At 38.8% G+C, this 22,834-nt stretch overlaps 1 protein-coding gene across 1 annotated transcript; it reads right to left on the bottom strand.

Annotated features, from left to right (window-relative positions):
* Positions 1-1,970: 1,970 nt before the first annotated feature.
* On the bottom strand, positions 1,971-21,365 carry TSNAX (translin associated factor X). The gene is made up of 6 exons (XM_083361303.1): positions 21,201-21,365; positions 17,945-18,043; positions 16,928-17,042; positions 16,024-16,154; positions 5,767-5,891; positions 1,971-3,634 (listed from the first exon to the last, which is right to left on the bottom strand). The coding sequence occupies exons 1-6, from the start codon at positions 21,214-21,216 to the stop codon at positions 3,257-3,259; spliced, it is 864 nt and encodes a 287-aa protein (XP_083217429.1). The 5' UTR covers positions 21,217-21,365; the 3' UTR covers positions 1,971-3,256.
* Positions 21,366-22,834: the final 1,469 nt, after the last annotated feature.

Here is a 22,834-nt window from a genome sequence, read left to right as displayed (position 1 = left end):
CAGTAATCCATGAAGGGGATAGCATTTATTAATGGTGATCAACTTGTATTACGGAAACTTCTGAATAAATTGAACAGAGAGTACCGAGAATGGAGAGTACCAAGACTGACTATGCAGTCAGAATTGAAGAAGTTTCTTGAATGAGAAGCAAAAAATCTTGAAGCAACAATAAAATCCAGTTGCCTTTTGAAAAAGCACCTTTGGGACAACCATGAGAATCTCCATAGACAGGTAATCTTATATATTGTCTTTCTTTTTCCAAAGACCACATAGTTCCATAAGGAATGTTTGCTCATCACTTCAGAGAACAATTTGAATTTCACAATTTCTACATAGGTTTTAGACTACCAATCTCAGTCTGGTGCCTCCCACACACTAGATTGCTTGTTTTTAGCCGTGTTGGCTATGTTTGATCAGTTTTTAATCCAACACATCTAAAGAACATCATATTCAGGAAAGCAATGGTTAATTATGCATAGACAACTAACTACTGCCTAGGTAAATGTATTTCAGATACGTAGGACAACTTTTTGAGTTGGTGAGCAATTTGGAAGTTTGAGTACAGTAGATGTATCATGACTCAAAACACATTTTCTAGAAAAAAGATTGACAAAGCAATTGATCATTACCCCCTCTAGACACCCAAATAGCATTTTTCTCCACAGCATACTGTTGTCTTTTTTTCTGGTAGATGGCAGATTTCAAAACCAAGTACCTGACTGCAGCTACTCACCATTTTCATTTCCAATATTGCTTATGGGATCTCTGAGGGGCCATACAGAGGCATTTTTGTAAAGATGTTAAATTTTGGCATTTTATTTATTTATTATTGGGACTTATATGCCGCCCTATCTCCCGAAGGACTCAGGGCGGCTAACAATAAAACATAATAATACAAATGTTAAAAAAAAGATTAAACTAACAAGCCCCAGTGATAAAATATTAAAAACATTTTCTTTTTAAAAACCCCTATCATCAGTCCAGGTCAGCCTGATGGAAATGTTTTGAGGTCGTGACGAAAGGATCGGAAATCCAGGGCCATCTGGAGCTCAAGGGGAAGCTGATTCCACAGGACAGGCGCTCCCACAGAGAAGGCCCTCCCCCTGGGGGTCGCCAGCCAATATTGTCTAGCCGACGGCACCCTGAGGAGGCCCTCCCTGTGTGAGCGCACCGGGCGATGGGAAGTCGTTCCTGGCAGCAGACGGTCCTGCAAATATCCCGGGCCTAAGCCATTCTGTTTGCACCCTGCCACTGCCACCATCCCCTTGGGGATGGGGTAAAAAATCAGCAGGGAATCTTGTAAGTGCTAAAGGAGGAACCATGGGCGCCTCTGACCCATCAAAAATCAAACAAAAGTTTTTCTTTTGATCTCTCCACAAATAAAGTATTGGAAACAGGACAAGCAACGAACTGCCAATACCTCTTTTATCTTGAATGGCAAGCCAACCCAAAGTTGTGAGCATTATGAGCGACACTACAATTAGAAATTTTAATTTTTTTTGCAAAAAATTAATTACATGGCAAATTTATTTATTTGTTTGTTTGTTTTTATAAACCGCCCTTCTCCCGAGGGACTCGGGGCGGTGTACAGAGTAAGGTAGGTATACAGATTGAACAATAGTGAAAAACAATAGTAAAAACAACTGGGACCCCAATTAGAGCTATCAGGCCAGGCTGGACTGCTGGAACAGGTATGTTTTTAAGTCGCGCCGGAAGGTGCGGAGGTCAGGGGCCATCCGGATTTCGGTTGGCAAGCAGTTCCAGAGGGCTGGCGCACCCACTGAGAATGCCCTCCCCCTGGGGGCCACCAGCCAACATTCCTTGAGCGGTGGCACCCTGAGGAGGCCCTCTCTGTGGGAGCGCACAGGACGTAGGTAGTCGGACCCATGCCATGTAGGGCTTTGTATATGTGGCAAACTGGAAAGTGTCAGGGAAGAAAGGATTTCCTTTCATTAAAGTATGAAAAGGAAAAAAAATTGTCTTGTCAGAAAAACAAATGCCAAACAATACTTTTACAAGATTCCTTTGTTTATTATATAAAAATATATAAACATCATTAAGCCTTATAATGGGAGGAAAACGCTGCTTTCTAAATTTTTATCACATGAGAAATACTGCTCTACTATATCATATACTGAAAACAGACCATGCTAAATATCAACAATATAAAAACATGGAAGTTCTGTGGTAGGAAATTCAGTGGGTTTGTGTATAGTGGAGAGCCTGGATTCTCACCTACTAATACGTTTTATATTTCCCCAAGAACACAATAACTTGAATCCTGAATTCTTTCATTCATACATGGAATTACTACCAACCAGGCCTTTTATAATTTATTCCACTCCATGCTCAAGAGTTCCCTGTTCTCAGGAACAGATTTACAAGAGATACAGGACTACACAGAGAAAAGGGAAGCAGGAAAGCCTGTTCTATAAATTTAATTCTATTCTGTTCACAGAAAGGAAGTTAAAGTCTAAGCTGGAGTCGCTAATCAAGAATTTGAAGCAAGATATTAACTAAAAACACAAAACAATATCGTAATCCTTTAAAGAACACATGTAGGATACAGTAGATACATAATTTACAAATTCTGTCAACTTCAATTTTAAAACATATTTCAAATATTTGTCTTATTTACTTTCTCAAGCATTCGCTTCCAAATTTTACTTATGCTAAGACTCTTCACAAAATTTTTGCTTTTGTCTGGCTTAATTTCCAAGGTGTTAGTATTAACCTTCTATAAAAAGTCATCATTCAGATACACAGAAAGGTATCCTATGAAAGAATAATGTAAGCTAAACTTGTTAGCTTTTCCTAGGTTCTTTTCTATTCAATTAACTTTCTCTTCGGTCATTTAAAAATCAATACGTAAATTTTAACCCCAGAACATTCTGAACGGTCAAAGACTTTAACCATTTAGATAAAAGCAACAACAAAACAAAGCTAAGCAAACAGTTATCATATTGCATGTATATTACAGACTATGGTCCTTCACTGTTACCTGGTTTAAGGTAACCTGCAGTATGCCCACAATACTAAAGTAGAGAACATAAGAAGTGGTCCTTGTATAAAATCAATATTTTCACTGGGCAATAAGCTTGATGGGTACGTTAAATCATTACACAATAAGAGTTTTAGAATACAACATATTTTACTTCAGCTATTCATAAAACATGAATTATGGCTAAGATTTCTGATTGGCTTTGCTCTGATCCTGTATTTCTTGATCTTGTGTGTTGTGAGGTTCCCAGTATGGTTAGGAAAGCCCGTCCTCTTGATCGATTATTTCTGTTTTACTGGAAAATAAATCAGCTAACATATGCTTTGGTATCTCAGAACCCCTGACTTTCAGTGTATAACAGGCATTCTCCACTTTAGCTAAGCTCTGTTTCAAAGTATAGAGCTTCTTAGAAACTTCATACGGTCCAGTGTTACCAATGTAAGAAAAGCCATCATAAATCTGACAGAGGAACTGGCTCAGCTCAAATGGTGTATCTATATCACCATTGCCAACGCTATTAATACACATCCGCATCAATTCTCCAGTTAGATCAGCCACTCCCAGAAGATAATCCACAGGTGTCACTTTTATGTTCCAGGTGTCATTTTGATTATTAGGAGAATCCGAAGATGGCTAGTAATACAACATAATACAAAACAGCTTATTACAAAGAGAAATTTCAATTTGTAAATTAGTATCATTTTATAAAACCCTTGTAAGACCACATCTGGAATACTGCAACCAATTCTGGTCACCATACTACAAAAAAGATGTTGAGACCTTGAAAAAAAAGTTCAGAGAAGAGCAACTAAAATGATCAAAGGCCTGCAAACTAAAACATATGAAGAATGGCTGCAGGACTTGGGTTTGGCTAGTCTAAAAAAAAGGAAGAAACAAGAGGCGACATGATAGCAGCATTCCAACTGCCACAAAGAAAAGGGGGTCACGTTATTCTCCAAAGCACCAGAGGGCAGAAAAGAAACACGGGTTGGAACTGATCAAAAAGAGAAGCAACCTGGAATTAAGGAGAAACTTCCTGACAGTGAGGACAATCAACCAGTGGAACAGCTTGCCTCCAGAAATCGTGGGCACTCCATCATTAGACATTTTCAAGAAGAAGCTAGACAGTCAATTGCCTGAGATAGTATAGATTCTCCTGCTTGAGCAGGGGGCTGGACTAGAAGACCTCCAAGGTCCCTTCCATATTCTATTCTATTCTATTCTATTCTATTCTATTCTATTCTATTCTATTCTATTCTATTCTATTCTATTCTATTCTATTCTATTCTATTCCATTCCATTCCATTCCATTCCATTCCATTCCATTCCATTCCATTTCAGGAAATTAACAAAAACATTTTTAGAAATAAGATGGCTTTGCTATGGAACTTTTTAATGGATGACTTTCTTGATGGAAGTCTCATTTCAGATGGCAAGATGCCAGTCTCTAAATCAAAGAGAAGATGCATATGTATCTGTATATGTATTTTCTATTTCTATTTTTGCATTATTTCTATTTTGAAAACAATAAATATTTTGCCACTACTATATATTTATCATCACCACTGTGGAACAAACTTCTATATATTGCTGTTAGTTTTCACAGCTTAATGAACTGAACTAAAAAAAAATTCCATAATCAACAAATACACATAAAATTTATCCTCAAGATGCACTCTTTATCCAAGGATCAACTGAGAGAGGTTGTGATATTTCAAGAAACCAATTGCTTTACCAGACACTTAGGTACATGCAAGTCCAACCATTTGTCAATTTCCCAGAGGCAGTTTACAAGAGGAAGAGACTAAAGAAGAATGGAAACTTGCTGGCTGGCTGTGAAATTCTCGAAGTTGAACACAGCCTTATATGACAAGATTGGGAAACCCTGGATTAGATATATGCAGTTTTTAAGCAGCAAGATCAGATTAACTATAAATCCCAAATTTGAAGGGCAAAAAACCCTTAAGAACAGAGATGAAAAGCTAAGTACTCCTTCTGCCAAGCTCTACAAGCGATGGAAGGATGGTACTCATTCTGAGCAGAGGAAAGGACAAGCAGCTGCTGGCTAGCCTAATACTGCATGGCTGCTGCTTAGTAGAATGCCTGGAGCTATGGCAAGCTAGAGGGTCCATATAAGGCACGGGTGTCAAAGTCGATCATGTCACGTGACGTATTGTGACTTTTTTTTGCTTTTGCGGAGCTGGGGTGGGCGTGGCCTGCGCGTGACGCATCCAGCCCACAGATATAAGGGATGATGAGGGAAGCCTGAGTACAATGGGGTGGCTGACAAGAATTGGAACTTCCTATAATTTTGAAGTCTAGATATAGTATCCCTAGTATAGCCTGATAAGCTTTTTTTTTAAGCCAATTTTGTAAGTGGAAAATAATTGCAACCTTCAGAGGAAAAAAAAAGAAATTGAAAAAAGGAAGTTCAGACTTCCAACTACTATAGACATTTACCCTAAAGAAACCTTTCTTTTCTTCATTCTGTCTGTCACAGGACCACAATATCAGCTGTACACTCCTAACTTATTCCCAGTGCTGCTGTTCTTTTATGCCTCAGTAGTAATTTTAAAGGAAAACAGCCTAAGATTATGCTAGAAATAATAGTGACAAAGAAGACAGACTTGCAGGAAGTAGGAACACAAGGAGATTTTTCATAATCAAATATTAGCTTATTGTCCATCTTCTATACCAATTCTTTATAATATCCATTTAGAAATGATCAATGAATTGTGAAAATTGTATAGACAAGATTATAGTACCTTCCTTTCGTCCTCTTTATTAACTTCTGCAAATATCAGCTGTCTATTGATGTCCTCTAAGCTAATTAATGACCGGGTTTTGATAAAATACTGAAATGAAACAGCTTCCACGTACTCTTGAAGACCTGGTTGACATGGAAAAATGTAAAGTATATTATTACACTGTAGGGATTCACAATAAGAGTTTAAATGATATTCTAGGGATGTCAGCTTTTAATCGCTTTTTGATTGACACAGACTTTTTTCGGTTATGTATTGGAGACTCTTTTAGAGTATGTATATGACAATTTTAGTTGCAGTGATTAGATTAGATAACCTTTGTTATCATTTTTATTGTGGGCACATTGGCACACATTAAAAATGAAATTTAGTTGCTTGCTCTCAAAGTGTACACACACAGTACATAACACACATTTAAACATGCTATATACACCATATGTATAAACCTACACTCATATAAATAACATAAATATTAATCATTGTCCATCTTGAATACATAACAGAAAGAGGACACTTTAGAGCCTCCTCCCTAAAGGCAACAAGGAAAACAGGTCATGAAGAGGATGTGTAGTGTCCCAGACAATCTTGCGGACCCTGCTCAAACAACACTTAAATGCTATGTTCTGGATGGAAGGCAGGGAACTGCCAATAATCTTTTCAGCCATCCTCACCACTCTCTGCACCGCCTTCCTGCCTGAAGCAGTGATGCTTCCAAACCAGGCTGTGATGCTGTATGACAGGATGCTCTCGATCGTCCCTCTGTAGAAAGTGGTAAGAACAGCGGAAGGAAGATGTACTTTTCTCATGTGATGCAGAAAATGCAGGCGGTGCTCTGCCTGCTTCACCAGTGTCTCGCTGAGCGACCAAGCCAGCTACTTATTAACTGCACTCCCAAGTATTTTTTAAAAATATAAAATTAGTATTTTATAAAATTAGCCTTTACTGCAATGATTCTTGGAGAAGCAAACTATCCAAATGTATGTTTCTCCCTGCCCAAGCTAATGTAATAAAATATCTTGGAAATTAAATCAGCATGACTGAAAGATTGTAAACCATAGAGAACATGAGATTAAGGGGAGAATTAACCTATGGAAAAAATGGTCAGCATAAATTACTGCATGTATTTTCAGTTCTTGAAAAGAATTAAATGCTGGTCTTCAATTTTTACGAACTTAAAAAATATATAACAAAATTTCGGTTATTCTGTTTGTTTTTATAAATATACATTTAATTATCTGAATCTTTATATTCTGTAGATAATTGCTCATTGATAGTTGCCCCGCCATTTTTCTAAAGATATAATCTGTACATAAGACACAATTTAAATTGTGAGGGATTTGTTAGATAATATGTAAGTCATGACTGCATTGAATTGAAAATAGAAAAGCAGGATGTGTTTCTTTGTTTGTTTCAAGCATTTATATATCCACCAAAATCAAATAATGTGATCCTGTCAGCATACAATAAAAATAAATATTAACAAAAAAAACCCTAAACATATATAATTAAAACAATAGCCCAGTATATAAAATGGCAAATTGAACAGGATAATTTAAAACAATCCACAGCATATAGTAGCATCAAATAGCAATGGCTGAGGACACGAGAAGTGCAAGAACCAAAACTTTGTATCTCCCCCTTGATACCTGAAGTAGTAAAAGAGGAAGAGAAAGATGAAAGGGGACTCTACTCAATTAGACCCCAATGACTGAGGAAAACAGTTTTTCAGGGCCAGCAAGGTTGGGGTCAGTTATACATCATGTGGGAGGAGGGGGAACTGTTTCAGAGCACAGGAGCAGCCACTGAAAAGGAAGGCCTCCAGGTCCCATAAGACACCAGTGTTTAAATGAGGGAATGTGCCTTCCTTCTGGGAAGGTGTGAGAAAAGCCAACATTCTTGAGAGCGAGTCCTAGGCCTCGCATAACGTTAAACGTACATAGACACCTTGCATTACGTACACTTATTGGAAACCAGGGCAGCTCACGAGTAGCCATGTTGCATGAACATTACAAGTTGAAGAAAATATTCTACACACATTAGTCCTAGATTACACTGAGAATTGTTTTAACAGCATCTTCTTTCTTACAATAAATGTTTGACATTAAATACGTGCCTTTCAGAAGTTCTCCACAAAAAGCAGCTTGGTATTAACATTTAAAATGACCCAAGAGCTTGACAAAAGGTGGTTTTGCTAAGCAGGTAAAAGGATGTTTAAATATATTGTAGTTTTAATGGAAGGACATCCGTTATTTTCACAAATAATTCCCAAGGTGGAAAGAAAAAATCCCTATCCCACTTCACTATTTCATCCAACAACATCTTCCTGCTTTTAGTTTTGGGTTGTTTCCAAGAAAAAAATTACTTAGAAATCTCACTGCTGGGAAGTGAGTAGCTTACAAGAAAGCTTAGAATGGAGATCCTTTAAGATACATCAAATCAATACGTGTTCCTTTTATACTGTCCAACTTTTTCTCCCTTTTCTCTCTCATCTCTCTTAAAATATAAGATTAGCATATAAACAAATAGGGAAAGTATGCAGAATACGATTCTAGAATTCTTTCCAATGCCGCTAGAGAAGTCGTGGTAGGAAGCATTTATATTTTGTTCTGCTTATATCTTTGTTTGATATGTGTGCACAAGACCCTTGCAATAGGGTCTTCTGGTCACATGACTAGGGGAAAAAGAGCTTAGAATGGAGCTGCTGGCAACATTCCAATCTGTTGCCCAATTTTGTCTCTTGTAGGGCTCCACCATTATTTTCTGGAATGTTTTGCTCTTTAACCCCTGGTGAGATTCAGCTCCTTTTTATACTCAATTTTCTTTTGCCAACGTCCCCCCTGCCCCAATAATTTGATTCTGTTCTGTTTAGTTTTCAGGGAGTTCTCTTAAGGATGGACTCAGAGGCAGCCTTGATCCAGATTACACGATTTCCAATATCATGCTGGATTGAAAAGAACAGGGCACAGAAATCAGACTTCTGGATTTTTCCCCCCATTCCTTTATAGTAGCTCTACTCTGGGTCATGTGACCAGGAGGCAGAGCGTTTCTTAATGTAAGCAACTTGTATCACAATTTGTTGTTTTGTTTAAAAAAGACCCCGACTCACCTGCCATGTTTGTCACAGCCACCACAAAATTCTCAAAATATTATAATTGGACATAATTCAAAGAATGATTTTCTTCCGTATTCTCTAATATTAACCCAATCTGGGCTATTTGTCCTACTCCTGTCAAATAGTACCCTTCTATAAACCTCTTCATGAGATAACAGTTTACTTTCAGAAGTCACCCATTTTTTTCTTTTCTATCATAATATATCCTTGCCTAGATCTGTACTTATTCAGCTCCACAACAGACTTTTCAAAGGTCTTCTGCTCTTTCTCCTTTTCTGCTCCTGTGAGTTGCTTACCAAAGCACCTGTGTGACACCTTTTCATGAAACCTTGATAAAATTCCATTTTTATGTTCTTTTCTAGTTCAAACACAAACCAATTTCCTGCTCATTTATATTGGGAATTTCCCTCTGCTATTCTTCCTTTATCAAATTTTACATTATGTTGTCCTTATATTTTGTAGTGCATAATAATAGTGCTTTATGGATTATGGAAGACATATAAGGCTATACAGTTAAAATATGCATACTTACTGCAAAATAGAGGTTTTATTGAAATTGTTAGGATTTACTTCCAACTAAACAAGCACAGAATATGCAAAGTAGTAAGGCGATAAGTAATCATGATACTTTATTCACATGTTTCAAGATACGAGTACATTAATATTAAGGAAGAATCTTATTTTAATGTAAGGCACTAAATTGAAGTATATGGGAATTCCATTTATTAAATAAAATTAACTTTTCAACCAGCGTAACACTATTAGAATAACAAAAGCAAGTACTGTGCAAAATAAGTCTTGCATTTGTCTACCACTAATTCAGTTTTAAAGACGAATTGTTCATATATTCCAAAGGATATGTATCCTTTACAGAGTAGGAAAGAGAGATTTTATTATTGCAAACCTACTTCAAAAGTAACCACAAGAAGATAACAATAACAATGTGCAAAAGTTGGTCTGCCTTTGTTTTTTAACTAGTTATTTCAGCGTATCTTTGTTTGCTTGTTTAATTATCCCTTGGGACAATCTGTACTTTAAGAAATGTGTAGAGAACAGTCCTCATTTTTGTTATTGTTCAATTATTAGTACTATACTCAGCATTTGAGCTCATATGAGTATCCTTAGGGGAAATGTTCTGAATGCCATTAGCACTACTCTTAATGAGGGAAAAAGTGGAACTTCTTTAGTTCTTTGCCAGAATTATTTTATCTTTAAGTCAAAGAACAGTGGCTTGGAATAACCCCAAAAAAAGCATTTCGTAACAACCAACGCCAAGCAATATTCCCAGGAATCGTATTTATGGCACGTCTATTTATAGATATGATTATTACACTCAATGTTTGTGTAGCCTTGTTAGATTTTTTTTGTTACAGTCACTACTGTAACTACATTTTAAAAAATTAACAGATTATTCCATTCTTTAGCCTTTATTGTTGCACCATTTTTGATAAAATCTAAATAAAATAAAACAATACAACCAATTTAGTTAGGATGTACGGAGTAAGATCTTCAGTTACTTTTTCTCAGCATGTCACCAAAATCCTACAATTTCTTTTTGATTATGTAAAGTTTGAATGCTATACCATAAAACGGGTACCATACTATACAAAATTTCTGAAGTACAATATGATCTTATTGTGATTGCTGACCATTAAAAGTTCAAATGCTATTCATTAAAAGTTAGTGCTAAAACCTCTGAAGTCAAACCTTTAAGTGCATATTTTCCAAAAAAGCAACAGCTCTTGTGAACAGTATAAAATAGAACCTTTTTAATGCTTCAGATGGCCCTCAAAATAATTTCAGCAATAACATGTATAGTTTGACTACTCTGTTCCTTGAACAATTTGAAAGAATGATTTCAAAAACCTATTTGAAATATTACATTGCTGCCTCAAGTGAAAAACATTCTAGAAAATGTAAAAGCAACAGGACTGGGCTGCCATACATAGGTTACAAACATCCAGACAACCATTAGGTAACACACAAAAATTATTATCCTTTGCTGTTATCTAGTGATCATCTGCACTAGAAGATTTTTGCAAATGACCTATTGGAAATGGGAGAAATAAAACTAAGTATTTAAAAATACTGGCTAAAGATGAGAAAACAGTGAACAACAGTCCATGCAGGAACCAGCAGTCAAGCCCAATTCACAGCAACTAAGTATTATTTATTTATTTTTATTTTAATTCTATTTATATCCCGCCCTTCTCCGAAGACTCAGGGCGGCTTACCACAATCCTATTGCAATATTAAAACAAATGAATGCTTAAACCAAAATTTAATTTAATTTAATTTAATTTATTAATATTTCTATACCGCCCTTCTCCCGAAGGACTCAGGGCGGTGTACAGGGCAAGAATAAAATACAAAATTACAAAAGTTAAAAGTAATTAAATACATGCCCGTTAAAAGAACAATTAATACATAATAAAAAAACCCCAATAAAATAATAATAAAACCCCCCCAATCCCCCCTCAGGCCAGGCCGGCTTGTTCGAACAAGTATGTTTTTAGGTCGCGGCGGAAGGAGCGGAGATCGGGCGCCGTCCGGAGCTCAACTGGTAGCTGGTTCCATAATTCTGGGGCGCCCACAGAGAAAGATCTCCCCCTGGGAGTCTATACGGTATCTCTGTAATACTTTTTTATTTAACTTAAGTGCAGACTCTGGCCTCTTTCTCCCCAAACATTGTGGAAGTCTAATCTTTGGATGTTAATATCAGATCACAATGAGATCTTTATCCTTGTCTACTAATATGATTCTCAATATTCTCTTGTCTTTTCTAAGCAATTAAAATGTCTGACAGCAATCAGAGCACCATCATGACACAAGGTCTTTCTCAAAAGAGGATCAAGGTAATGAACCTAACAATTCAGACCCTGAGGAACTAACCACAATACCAGCACTGAAAGACCAAATGTGGGCATTTCCGTTCCCAAGCACAATACAGATCACTGATGACCTGAAATTGGAAACACATGCAGAAACAAAGGAAAAAGCCAGCAGCTATTTCTTTCATCCTAAAATATTTTGAAGCATCATCTTCCAAGTCCTATTATATTTTTTGAATTGTGGCTTTTATATCTCACTGGCCTATAACAATCTTTTCCTAGTGATCTATTTTTTTTAAAAAAAAAGACATAAAAATTGATCTACTTATTCCTTTTTGTTTATGGTCTTCCTTGGCTATTTCTAGTTGGCATCTGGCATGTTATTTCTCGTTTCTCCAGGTACCCTTTCTCTCATGAGCCTTGTTTTATTAGACTTCAAATCTTCAGCAAGAGCCTCTTATCTTGTATGACGCACAGCAATAAGTGTACACACAGAGATTTATGCAACAGTGCAGTAATCTGCACTCACAAACTTTAGAGTAGAAATCAATTATATCCCTGAACATCTGGAGGTTCATTCATCAATACTGACTTGTTTAATATAGTTGTGATTACAATTTAGATAAAACCTCTTATGTTGGAGCTCAGGCTACATATGAAACACCAAATAGTAAATTTTTCCACATTTCTTGAATCACTGTCAGTTTCTATGATTCTACTGATGGTTCGTGGTCTGAAAAACTACCCAAGAATGTGATTTTTTAACTCCTACTTAAAAATCCTTGGATTTGTTGTAAGCACTCTATTGCTTTCCAAAGTATCAATTTAGTTCTGGTAGTTTGGATAATTAGTATGCTTTCCCAATTTATTTTTCTAAGAATTTCTGCCATTATCTTGCTCAGTGTTGAATTATTGAGACTGATACAGAGGTGTTATTTCCATATTTCTGAGTCTATTCATTGTTCTAATACAACTGTTCATCCAGTCCTATAAAACATTTGAAGAAATACAGTACTTTGTAAAAATTCCAAGAATTAAAATAATCGCATTCTTTCTTACTGAACATTCACACAGTTTAATTTGGGAAAACTGTCCTTCTTCTGATGAGCTAATTGAATGTTGTAGAATTTCATTATAAAGTGCTAACATTTAAGAGAATCACTAAAATTAGTAAGGGATAGTGTGAGAAGCTATATATTGACAATACCTGACCGTACCATTTTCCACCAAGTATAAAAGTTGCAGTCCTAGTACCTCATTAAAATTTGACCAGATTTTTTTTAAATTAGAACCCATCTACTGTAGGTCTTTTACTTAATTAAAAATGTAAAACAAACTGAAATAATTGCTGTGTCATTAGTAATTCTGTACCAAATTGAACTGTGGGCCTGGCTTTTCCGTTTCCTTTTGCAGCATTAAATAGGTGTGTACTGTTGAACCACCTATGGTGTCTATGTATTTCTTTTTTATGCAAATAGTCCTCGTTTAACTACTACAATTGTGACCAGAATCCCATGAAGTGGTCATTAAGTGAGATGTCCAAAGACTGCCAGGACTGCTTTGCTCAACACCCACAATTCTGGCAATCCCAGTGGATGTCATTAAGCGAACAGAGTCCCAGATAATGACTGCAGGGTGCCTTGGAAGAGGATCTCCCTGGGAGGTTCCCCTCAGGAGCTGAAAATCCTCCCTCCCAAAATTCAAACAGGATTTTTGAGTAGGATATATAGACGTATAGCCAGCCGCCCCAACAGGCTGAAGACGTTTCTATCCATGGGCTGTCAGGCTCCTGAATGGGAAATAACTCTACGTATGATAGACTTGCGGGGCCGGCGCGTTGTGCAATTAGCTCACATGGTGTAACAAGATGGTGGGTTTGTTGTCACTGTGAGTTGCGGGGGGGGGGGTGCACGAAGGGAGGCTCAGCCAATCTCACTGTACACCTGTTGTACTTTGATAATAAAGGTTCATTCATACTCCCAGGGCCTTCCCCACTCACCTGAGGCAAACCACGTTCCTTATCTTGCTGCACTGCTGCTCTGCTCGGATTTTGGCTTCCTCTTGTCTCTAGAGGCTGGCTGAAAGAGTTGCCAAAGGAGTTCAGCTCCCATGAAGACAGCTCATATCTTCAGAATCTGGGTTCCATCTTTCCACCTCTCGTGAGAAGATCATCTTCCCTTCACTTGTAGGTGGGAATTCCTTCAGTAAGATGCAGGAACCTGGGGATCTGAGCTCCGTTTCTCCACTCTGCCGGATGATGTCAGCACTTCCTTCACATGTGGAAAGGAATTCCTTCAATTCCTTCAGTGCAGGAATGGAGCTCAGATCTTCAGTTCTGCTCTCTCACCAGGAGAGCTCTTTCAGCCACCCCCAGTAACACAAGTCCTCTTGGCAGGCAGGCAATTTCCTCCTGAATGCCTATATTGTAAGTGCAAACAAGTTCCAGAGTACCCAGATATTGCTATCATAAGACCACAGGGGGAAGAGCACATTTTAGGATATGCAGAAATGATTTACAGGCCATTAGGAACCCTTTCTGAAGGTGTCATAACCTTGGTCATTCAATGACTTGCCGTAAGTTGAGGGCTAGTGTAAACATGCTTTCCTTGATCAAATTGACTTGTGGAAATTATTGAACCAAGTAGATTTTTCTGCAGTTTTTCCCCACTCAGAAAGCTTCAGATGTACGGCTCTCTCTTTTAATCAGCTTCTGGAAGGTTTCTGGATTAAGATCAAATGGTCATTATCAATTGTTGTCAACGAAGTTTGTGGCTCTTGCTCAGCGCTACAGATTCACAGAAGGCTGTCACCGAATTCACTTCTTTGGCTTTTGTCCCAGTCAGTGCTTGGGGGGAGGGGGAGGTCAAGCCCTAGGCTCCTGCAATGCAAGGTACCTCAGGACTCTCACTGTTCCTCTTTAACACCTACATAAAACCGCTGGGTGAGATACAGTATGGTGATTGTGCCCACTTTCCTTTCTCTACCCAAGGTAGCATTTAGTGTTGACCCAGGTCCTACGAGAGTCTGTATTTTATTTATTTTATTTTTATTTTTATTCCATTTATATCCCGCCCTTCTCCGAAGACTCAGGGCGGCTTACAAGCTTAGCAGTAGCCTTCATTCTATGTATATGCCTGCTTATTAGGGCTTTCACACACACACCACAAGCGGCATTATTACAAAGTCAGCTTATTGCCCCCAACAATCTGGGTCCTCATTTTACCTACCTCGGAAGGATGGAAGGCTGGGTCAACCTTATATAGGTTTGCCACTTGCAAATTTGCGTGCGTGATCCCCGAAGTTCAAATTAGCAATACTTCAAACGCATTTCCTTTATTTTCTTTTTTTTTTGCACGGTGCACTCCTCACCATGCAAAAAATTATCAAGCATTTCTATCATTATTGTGACACAGCAGATATTACCAAACTACAGGTCCCAGCAATTCTGGATATAAGAAGAAACCGGCTCCATTTCAACCCTAGCAACCCTGGAGAGGCTTTGGGTTTCTGATTTCTTTCCAAGTGCAATACAATTTATTGCTTCATTACTTTTAAAACCCTACATGGTATGGGGCCAGGTTGTTTGTGGAATGGGCTCTCCCCGACGCCATCTGCCCACTCTATTAGGCTAGATAGCATGGGGACACTCCAGGTTCCATCTCTTAAATCTGGTAGGACTCAGGAAGCATACCTTTTCCAAAGCAGCCCCTTCCTGTCTGGGATCTAGCAGGCTCCCATACATTTAGCTTCCAAAAAGCCATAAAGAATTACCCTAGGCACTAAGGTAGAGCCCAAAGATTTCATTGTTTGTTGGACTAAAGATTGTAGATCAGATGACTGATTTATTACCTTTGGTTTGTTTTTTTATTATTATTGTTGTAGTTTTTATTGTTGTTGTGAGTTGCCCAGAGTTGTGATTTTCAAGATGGGCAGTCATATACTTCTTTTAAATAATTAAGTAAATATTTATTTATTTGGGAGGGGGGGTTGCATCTCTTTGATTATATAACATAAGTAGAATTTTATAGTAGAATTGTTATAGTAGAAATAAGTACGAGAGAAATTAAGGTTTAACCCTCTAATTAGATAGCCCAGAACAATTGCAACTGATTTCTGTACAATGCAAAGTCTCTCCCTAATTCAATGTTATAAATTCCTATATCCAAATATCTTAATGGAATCAAAACAGACATTGACAGAATCAAACGATGTCATCAATATGTTGCCCAATGCAATAAAATCAAGACTGATAAAATATCTAGAATTATCCCTTTTGCAAGTTTTGTTTGCTTTTTTTTTATTTTTCACACATACCTGGAGAAATAGCTCTATGGTACTGATGCATATCCTCTCCCATCAATTCCTGTGCTACTTGTTTTATCTTCTGTCTCACAAGATCTAATTTGACTTCAGATTCCGCTAGTATTTCTTCTACATTGGAAGCACTGTGATCACAGAATACAATCAAATTTAAAAATGACTATTTTTAAAACATCAGCAAAGAAGCTAATGTTATATGCTATACACAGGTCATTTTTATTTTGCTCTAAAAGTATCACATTTATCCTTTTCAAACACTAAGCCCCAGACATCTGTCTATATATAAACCATCTTTTGCTAATGAAGTGTTATATCACTTGGCAAACACGCTTCGGATTAACAAAGATTAAGTTACCCTTTACAGTATAAATTTGAGGTACTATTTTCTATTACTGCCACAGTAATTCAGTGAATAAAAACTGCTTCTAAATATTACATATATGATTTTGAAAATAAAAATAGCATTATCTTGAAAATAGTTGTGATCTATACCAAAGCTCATGTAACTTATAATAATGGAAAGGGAATTAACATATCCCCTTTTTTCTAAAAACATATAAACCCTAACATATCCTAAGAGCACCATTCATATCAAGAATGAAATGATGTGGGAATTATAAGGTTTGCATAAATTTTCATTTGTAGGGAAAAAATCCATTAGTATGTTTAGTATAATACTGACCACTGTTAGGGAATGGATAAAACTCTCGTCCAAAAATAAAGTTAGGGAATAGAATGTTGGCCTCTTGTATATCCAAAAATATATAGAAAAAAATTCTTCCCTCCATTCCTAACTCTTTCTTTTATGTTACCTATACAGGATTCCTTTGTTTTTACATATCTGACCAAAGCGAAAGGTATATATTAGGAAATGTGAAAGACAAACATAGATACCTGCCTGGTAATTCTATGAAGTAAGAATATGGTCCTTTTACTTTCAATAGTTATGTCACGACTAAGTTTCACAAGTCTTTCATATTTATCATGTCTTGTATCAAGTTCCAGCTGAAACACTGAAAATGAATGCCGATAAATATAATAAAACAATATTAGAAATACAGATATGAGCACTCAAACGCTACAAAATATATATGTATAAAAACAGATTTAATGTGTTCTGAAAAACCCACAAAGCTACTAAAATACATTTTAATCTTTATTTAAATACAGCTTAACTGTTTAGAATGTTAATAGTTTGCTAAAGGTTCATAAACTTCATTCTGCAAAATTCTGACCCAAATCTTTAAAGAATCGTATCCAATTCATACATATCAAAGGAAAAAATAGTCCAATCCCCCATTTTTATGGAAGTAATCACTTACAATATGAAGCAGTCAATACAGAAACCATCTGTAACCATCTCTGCAAGCACAGTACTCTGTTATAGAAATGGTGCAGAATTGTTCTACCATAGATTAAGAGGAATTGCATGGGAAAATCATGTATATTTATTTATTTATTTATTTATTTATTTATTTATTTAATTTATATACCGCCCTTCTCTCAAGAGACTCAGGGCGGTTAACAGGGCAATACGTAAAAGACAGATACAAAAGTTAAAATTATTAAAACATGATTAAACAATGCCCATAGTACAAATTTAAAATTAAAGTCATAATAACAAACCCACCCCATCCCATCAGGCCAGGCCCGCTTCCTTAAAGACATGGGTTTTAAGGTCGCGCCGGAAGGAGCGGAGGTCGGGCGCCATCCGGAGCTCTACCGGAAGATGGTTCCATAAGTCCGGTGCACCCACAGAGAACGCTCTCCCCCTGGGGGCCACCAGTCGGCATTCTTTGACCGGCGGCACCCTGAGGAGGCCCTCTCTGTGGGAGCGTACTGGGCGGAGGGAAGTTATCATTACTTCATATACAACTATATGAACCACACAATTCAGGTCTCTAAAATTACTTACTCTTGAAGGATGTCATTACAGATGAAGAAACGTTAATGCTATCTTTTTCTTCCCTATGACCATGTGGAAAACTTTCATGTTTCCTTTTTCTGAAGCCACCTGTTTGTGTAAGATTGAAAAAAGTATTATCAAATTATAATATAGTTCTCAAAAAATGTTCACAACTTTTCATAGCTGAAAATTGTATACAGTACTTGATATCATGGGCATTTGAGAAACTAGAAAACTGTCCACAGTTCCATTCACTGTTTTGTACAGAAAATTGGATTCAGTCTACTGATCTGGAAACTTTGATTTCATGGTATTTTAAGACGAGCGCTAACTGTCAAACAAGGCAATGGCACTTCATATATAACAGATAAAGCTTATCATTTAAAAAAATGAGGCAACATACAGAGTCAGCTGATTTTGGTTGTTTCAAGGGTCAGCTAACAGTTTTTAAATTTATTAAATTCATTTGATTGAACAGGCATAAAAGTAATGTAATATTAATTACATTTCATGTTTCCCTATTTTCATGGACAATGTGTGCTTCTCTCCAGATATTACTTCTATACGTTCTAAGTGAATTGGCCATTAAAACAGAATTGTTAAAATCTGCTTTCTGAGGAAGTACACATTGCCAGTCTTGCCCTATGCTTCATGTGTAAATAAGAAGCAACAAAAGCAATGCTATGCTCTGATATGTGAACTCCTGGACCAAAGGTATAAATAAGATATTTCAGATGGTGGGTTTCTGCCTCTTCCATTATATGAAGTGCTTCATCATACTTGTTACAGGCACAAGAGCTTCCTGCCAAAAAACAACCCTTGTAAATTTGGTTGTGTAAGGCATTTGATAAAGTAGACCACAACCTACTTCTTGGTGATAGACAGCGTCACTATCAGATGGATTCATAAGTGGCTGGCAAACTGCACTCAACATGTAGTCCTTAATGGAACTACATATACACGGAAGGAAGTATGCAGTGGGGTATCACAAGGTTCTGTCTTAGGCCCAGTACTCTTCAACATAACAGAATAACAGAGTTGGAAGGGCCCTTGGAGCTCCTTCTAATCTAGTCCAACCCCCTGATCAAGCAGGAAACCCTGTACTATTTCAGACAAATGGTTGTCCAATCTCTTCTTAAAAACTTCCAGTGTTGAAGCACCCACAACTTATTCCACTGATTATCTGTTCTAACTGTCAGGAATTTTTTCCTTAATTCTAGGTTGCTTCTCTCCTTGAATAGTTTCCCTCCATTGCTTCTTGTCCTGCATTCAGGTGCTTTGGAGAATAGGTTGACCCCCTCTTCTTTATGGAAGTCCCTTAGATATTGGAATACTGCTATCGTATCATCTTCATAAACGAATTAAATGAGGGGATAGAAGGGGAACTCATCAAATTTGCAAACAACACCAAACTAGGGGAAATAGTCAACACTTACAGGGGTGTCAAACTGCCGGCATGCGGGCTGGATGCGTCATGCCAAAACTGCACCCAGCCCATTGCTGGCAATGGGAAAAAAGTCACGTGACATTGCAAGTTCAACACTCGTGCTTTAGAAGAGGGCTTTTCAACCAGTGGTACGGGTACCACCTATGGGACATTGGCACCTGGCAGGTGGTACGCGACCATCCTAGAAAAGTGGTAGTGCGGGAGGGGAATGAGCTGAACCAGTGGCAGCACCCCACAAGCCTGAGCGAGAGATGGCTGGAGCTTCAGGGCTGTCAGGGCAAAAGCAGCGGGATCAGCATTTCGGGGCTGTCAGGGCTCAGCAAAAGCGCCAGGATCAGCACCAGGTTCCAGCTGGAGCTCAGCGCTGATCCTGGTGCTTCTCAGCCCAGAAGAAGTGCCCATCAGCGGGAATGTTGCAGCATCTCCAGGGTCTTGTGATTTACATTCAGATGCTTGGCAACCGATTCATATTTACGACAGTCACAGTGTCCCAGGGTCATGTGAAGTGACCAAAATCTGCTGCAACCACCCAGCAGAAGGGGGTAATAAAAACCAAACACCCCCCCACCCCACCCCTGCTGCCAATCAACAGAAATGCTCACAACAATGAAAACCTTGGACAGGAAGAAGAGCGCTGCCGGGTGGGCAGGCAGGTGTCTTGCTCGGCTGTGGCTTGCGGGGCACTTTTTCAGTGCCATTGTAACTTCGAACAGTCACTAAGCAAACTGTTGTAAGTCGAGGACTACCTGTACTTCATCACTTTTTTTTTCTTTTTCTTTTTTTTGGTCATCATGTTTTTGACACCTTGCGAGGCGACTGGTGGTACTCGGATGTTGCCATATCCTAAAAGTGGTACAATGGGTGAAAAGGTTGAAAAGCCCTGCTTTAGAAGACAGGCTCAAGATCCAGAAAGACAAGACTTGATCACTTGGCTCCATCCAACATAATGCAATTCAGTGGCTAGAAAAGTAATGTTTTACACTTCGGCAAGAAAAGCCAAACGCAGAGGTATAGATAGCATAGGTGGTATTTAGCTCAACAACAGTAACTGCAAGAGGGATTTAGGAGTCCTAGTGGACAATGATAGCAGTTTCCCAACATTTCAGGGGCTGTCATTAACCAGAGAGGGATAGATAACCTGTTCTCCTTAATCTGAAGGCAGGACCGAAACTTATCAAAGAGAGAACTAAAGAGAAACTTCCCGACTGTGAGAACAATGAACCAGTGGAACGACTTGCCTCCAGAAGTTGTGGGTGATCCCCCATTGGAGGTTTCTAAGAAGAGACTGGACGGCCATCTATTCCAGGGGTCTTCAAACTCGGCCCTTTTATGACTCATGGACTTCAACTCCCAGAATTCCTCAGCCAGCATGCCTGGCTGAGAAATTCTGGGAGTTGAAGTCCATGAGTCATAAAAGGGCCGAGTTTGAAGACCCATGATCTATTCGGAATGGTATAGGACAGGGGTAGGCAACCTCGGCTCTTTTATGACTCATGGACTTCAACTCCCAGAATTCCTGAGCCAGCCAAGCTGGCTCAGGAATTCTGGGAGTTGAAGTCCATGAGTCATAAAAGAGCCCAGGTTGCCTACCCCTGGTATAGGACTCCGGCTTGAGCTGGGGTTGGATTAAAAAGGTCTCCCTTCCGACTCTTGTTACTCCATTATTAGAAACGAAGCCATGAAATGAAGAACCGCGGTTGAATAAAGAGCCTGGGAAAGGCACCCGGTGACGAACGGGGCCGCTGGCCTTCCCCCACGCCCTGGCATTTTGCTCCTCGGGCGAGGGCCTCTTCCCTCCTCCCCTTGTCCCACCGCCACCTTCTTTGCTGCTCATCTTGCCCGCGCTGATCCCGACACAGCAAGTCCGCTCCTGGCAGACTCGACCTCGGCAACCGACACGCGGAACGGCTCGTCGCGCGCTCAGCAGAGATTCCCCGTTGCTCCCTAGCTCCAAATTCGGTCTCCGCACCTGTCAGGACCTCAACCAATCCATCCCTCCCACCGCTCTTGGGGTGTCTAATCCGATCCCTGATAGCCACGCTTAATTAATTTTTGTTAAGTCGAGCCTCGCTGGGATTAATACCTCCACTCCGCCAAGGCAGAAAAGGAACCAGGCTTCTTCTCAACCCCTAATGAAGTATTTTGGCAGGCAGAAGAATCCATTCATTTCTCTAATCAGGCATTAGTGTGTCAGCTATTTCCGGTTTGCTGTAGGGCTCCCTTAAGACCTACGGTCGAGCAAGACCTTATGGGAAACGTAGTTTTACTTCGGGTGAAGCGTGCCCAGCGCAGTAACTGTAAGAACTTCAGGAATGGGAGGAATGAGAGCTGGAATCAGAATTGGCGCGTGAAACACTTACAAATTTGAGATATGCCGATTATGACACTTTGTTGATCAAAGCTAAAAGGAGGTTTTCGTTGTGAAAATAAAACAGTGAAAAAATCTAGATTGTTAAAAATTTAATTCCTTGATTGCTAATTAATATTAAATATTTAGAAGATAGATTTCTTATAGTGTACACTGTGAAAACTAAACATTAAGGTACAAGAGAAAGAAAATATTAATAGGCAGTCATAGGTATGGTTCTCTGAACTGAAAGTCTGTCAAGTCAAGTCAGTCATGGACCAAGGAATTCTTAAAGGTAAAGGTAAAGGTTCCACCGCACATGTGTGCTAGTCGTTTCCGACTCTAGGGGCCGGTGCTCATCTCCGTTTCAAAGCCGAAGAGCCAGCGCTTGTCCGAGGACATCTCCGTGGTCATGTGGCTGGCATGACTAGACGCCAAAGGCGCACGGAACGCTGTTACCTTCCCACCGTAGTGGTCCCTATTTTTCTACTTGCATTTTTTACGTGCTTTCGAACTGCTAGGTTGGCAGAAGCTGGGACGAGTAACAGGCGCTCACTCTGCTACGCGGCACTCGGGATTCGACCCGCCAAACTGCCGACCTTCTGATCGACAAGCTCAGCGTCCTAACCCACTGAGCCACCGCGTCCCTTAATTCCCTTAATTCTTACACATGCATAATAAGGGGATTCTTCCACACATGCATTCAGGTGCTTTCATCCTGCCCCAACCTCTTCTGTTTCCAGGGTTGCAGGGAAAGCTTCAGAAGTGGCTCATTCAGAAACAGATGTTGCACTTGTAATCCTGCAAATTCCAAAGCTTTTTTTTCTCAAGTTGGTTTTAAGCTTTGCCTAGCCCTACAGAGACAATAAGGGAAAGCTCAATGAACACGCTACTATGTTATCCCTTCAGGCACAATGCACAGTTGTAATTAGAAACTCAATTTGTGTACGTAACTAGAAACCTCCACTGTTTGGATGTTCAAATAGCAAGTTACCAATAGAAATCACTGAATTTAAGTTATGTCAGTTTTTGTTCTATACTCAAGGCAGACAGCAGTACCAAATGATGGCAGACTGAATGCCACTAAGCCTTAACAGAATTTGCT

The sequence above is a fragment of the Vipera ursinii genome (genome assembly GCF_947247035.1).
Source record: "Vipera ursinii genome assembly, chromosome: 1".
In the NCBI taxonomy this organism is placed as follows: Eukaryota; Metazoa; Chordata; class Lepidosauria; order Squamata; family Viperidae; genus Vipera; species Vipera ursinii.
This window is presented reverse-complemented; position numbering and strand designations above follow the sequence as displayed.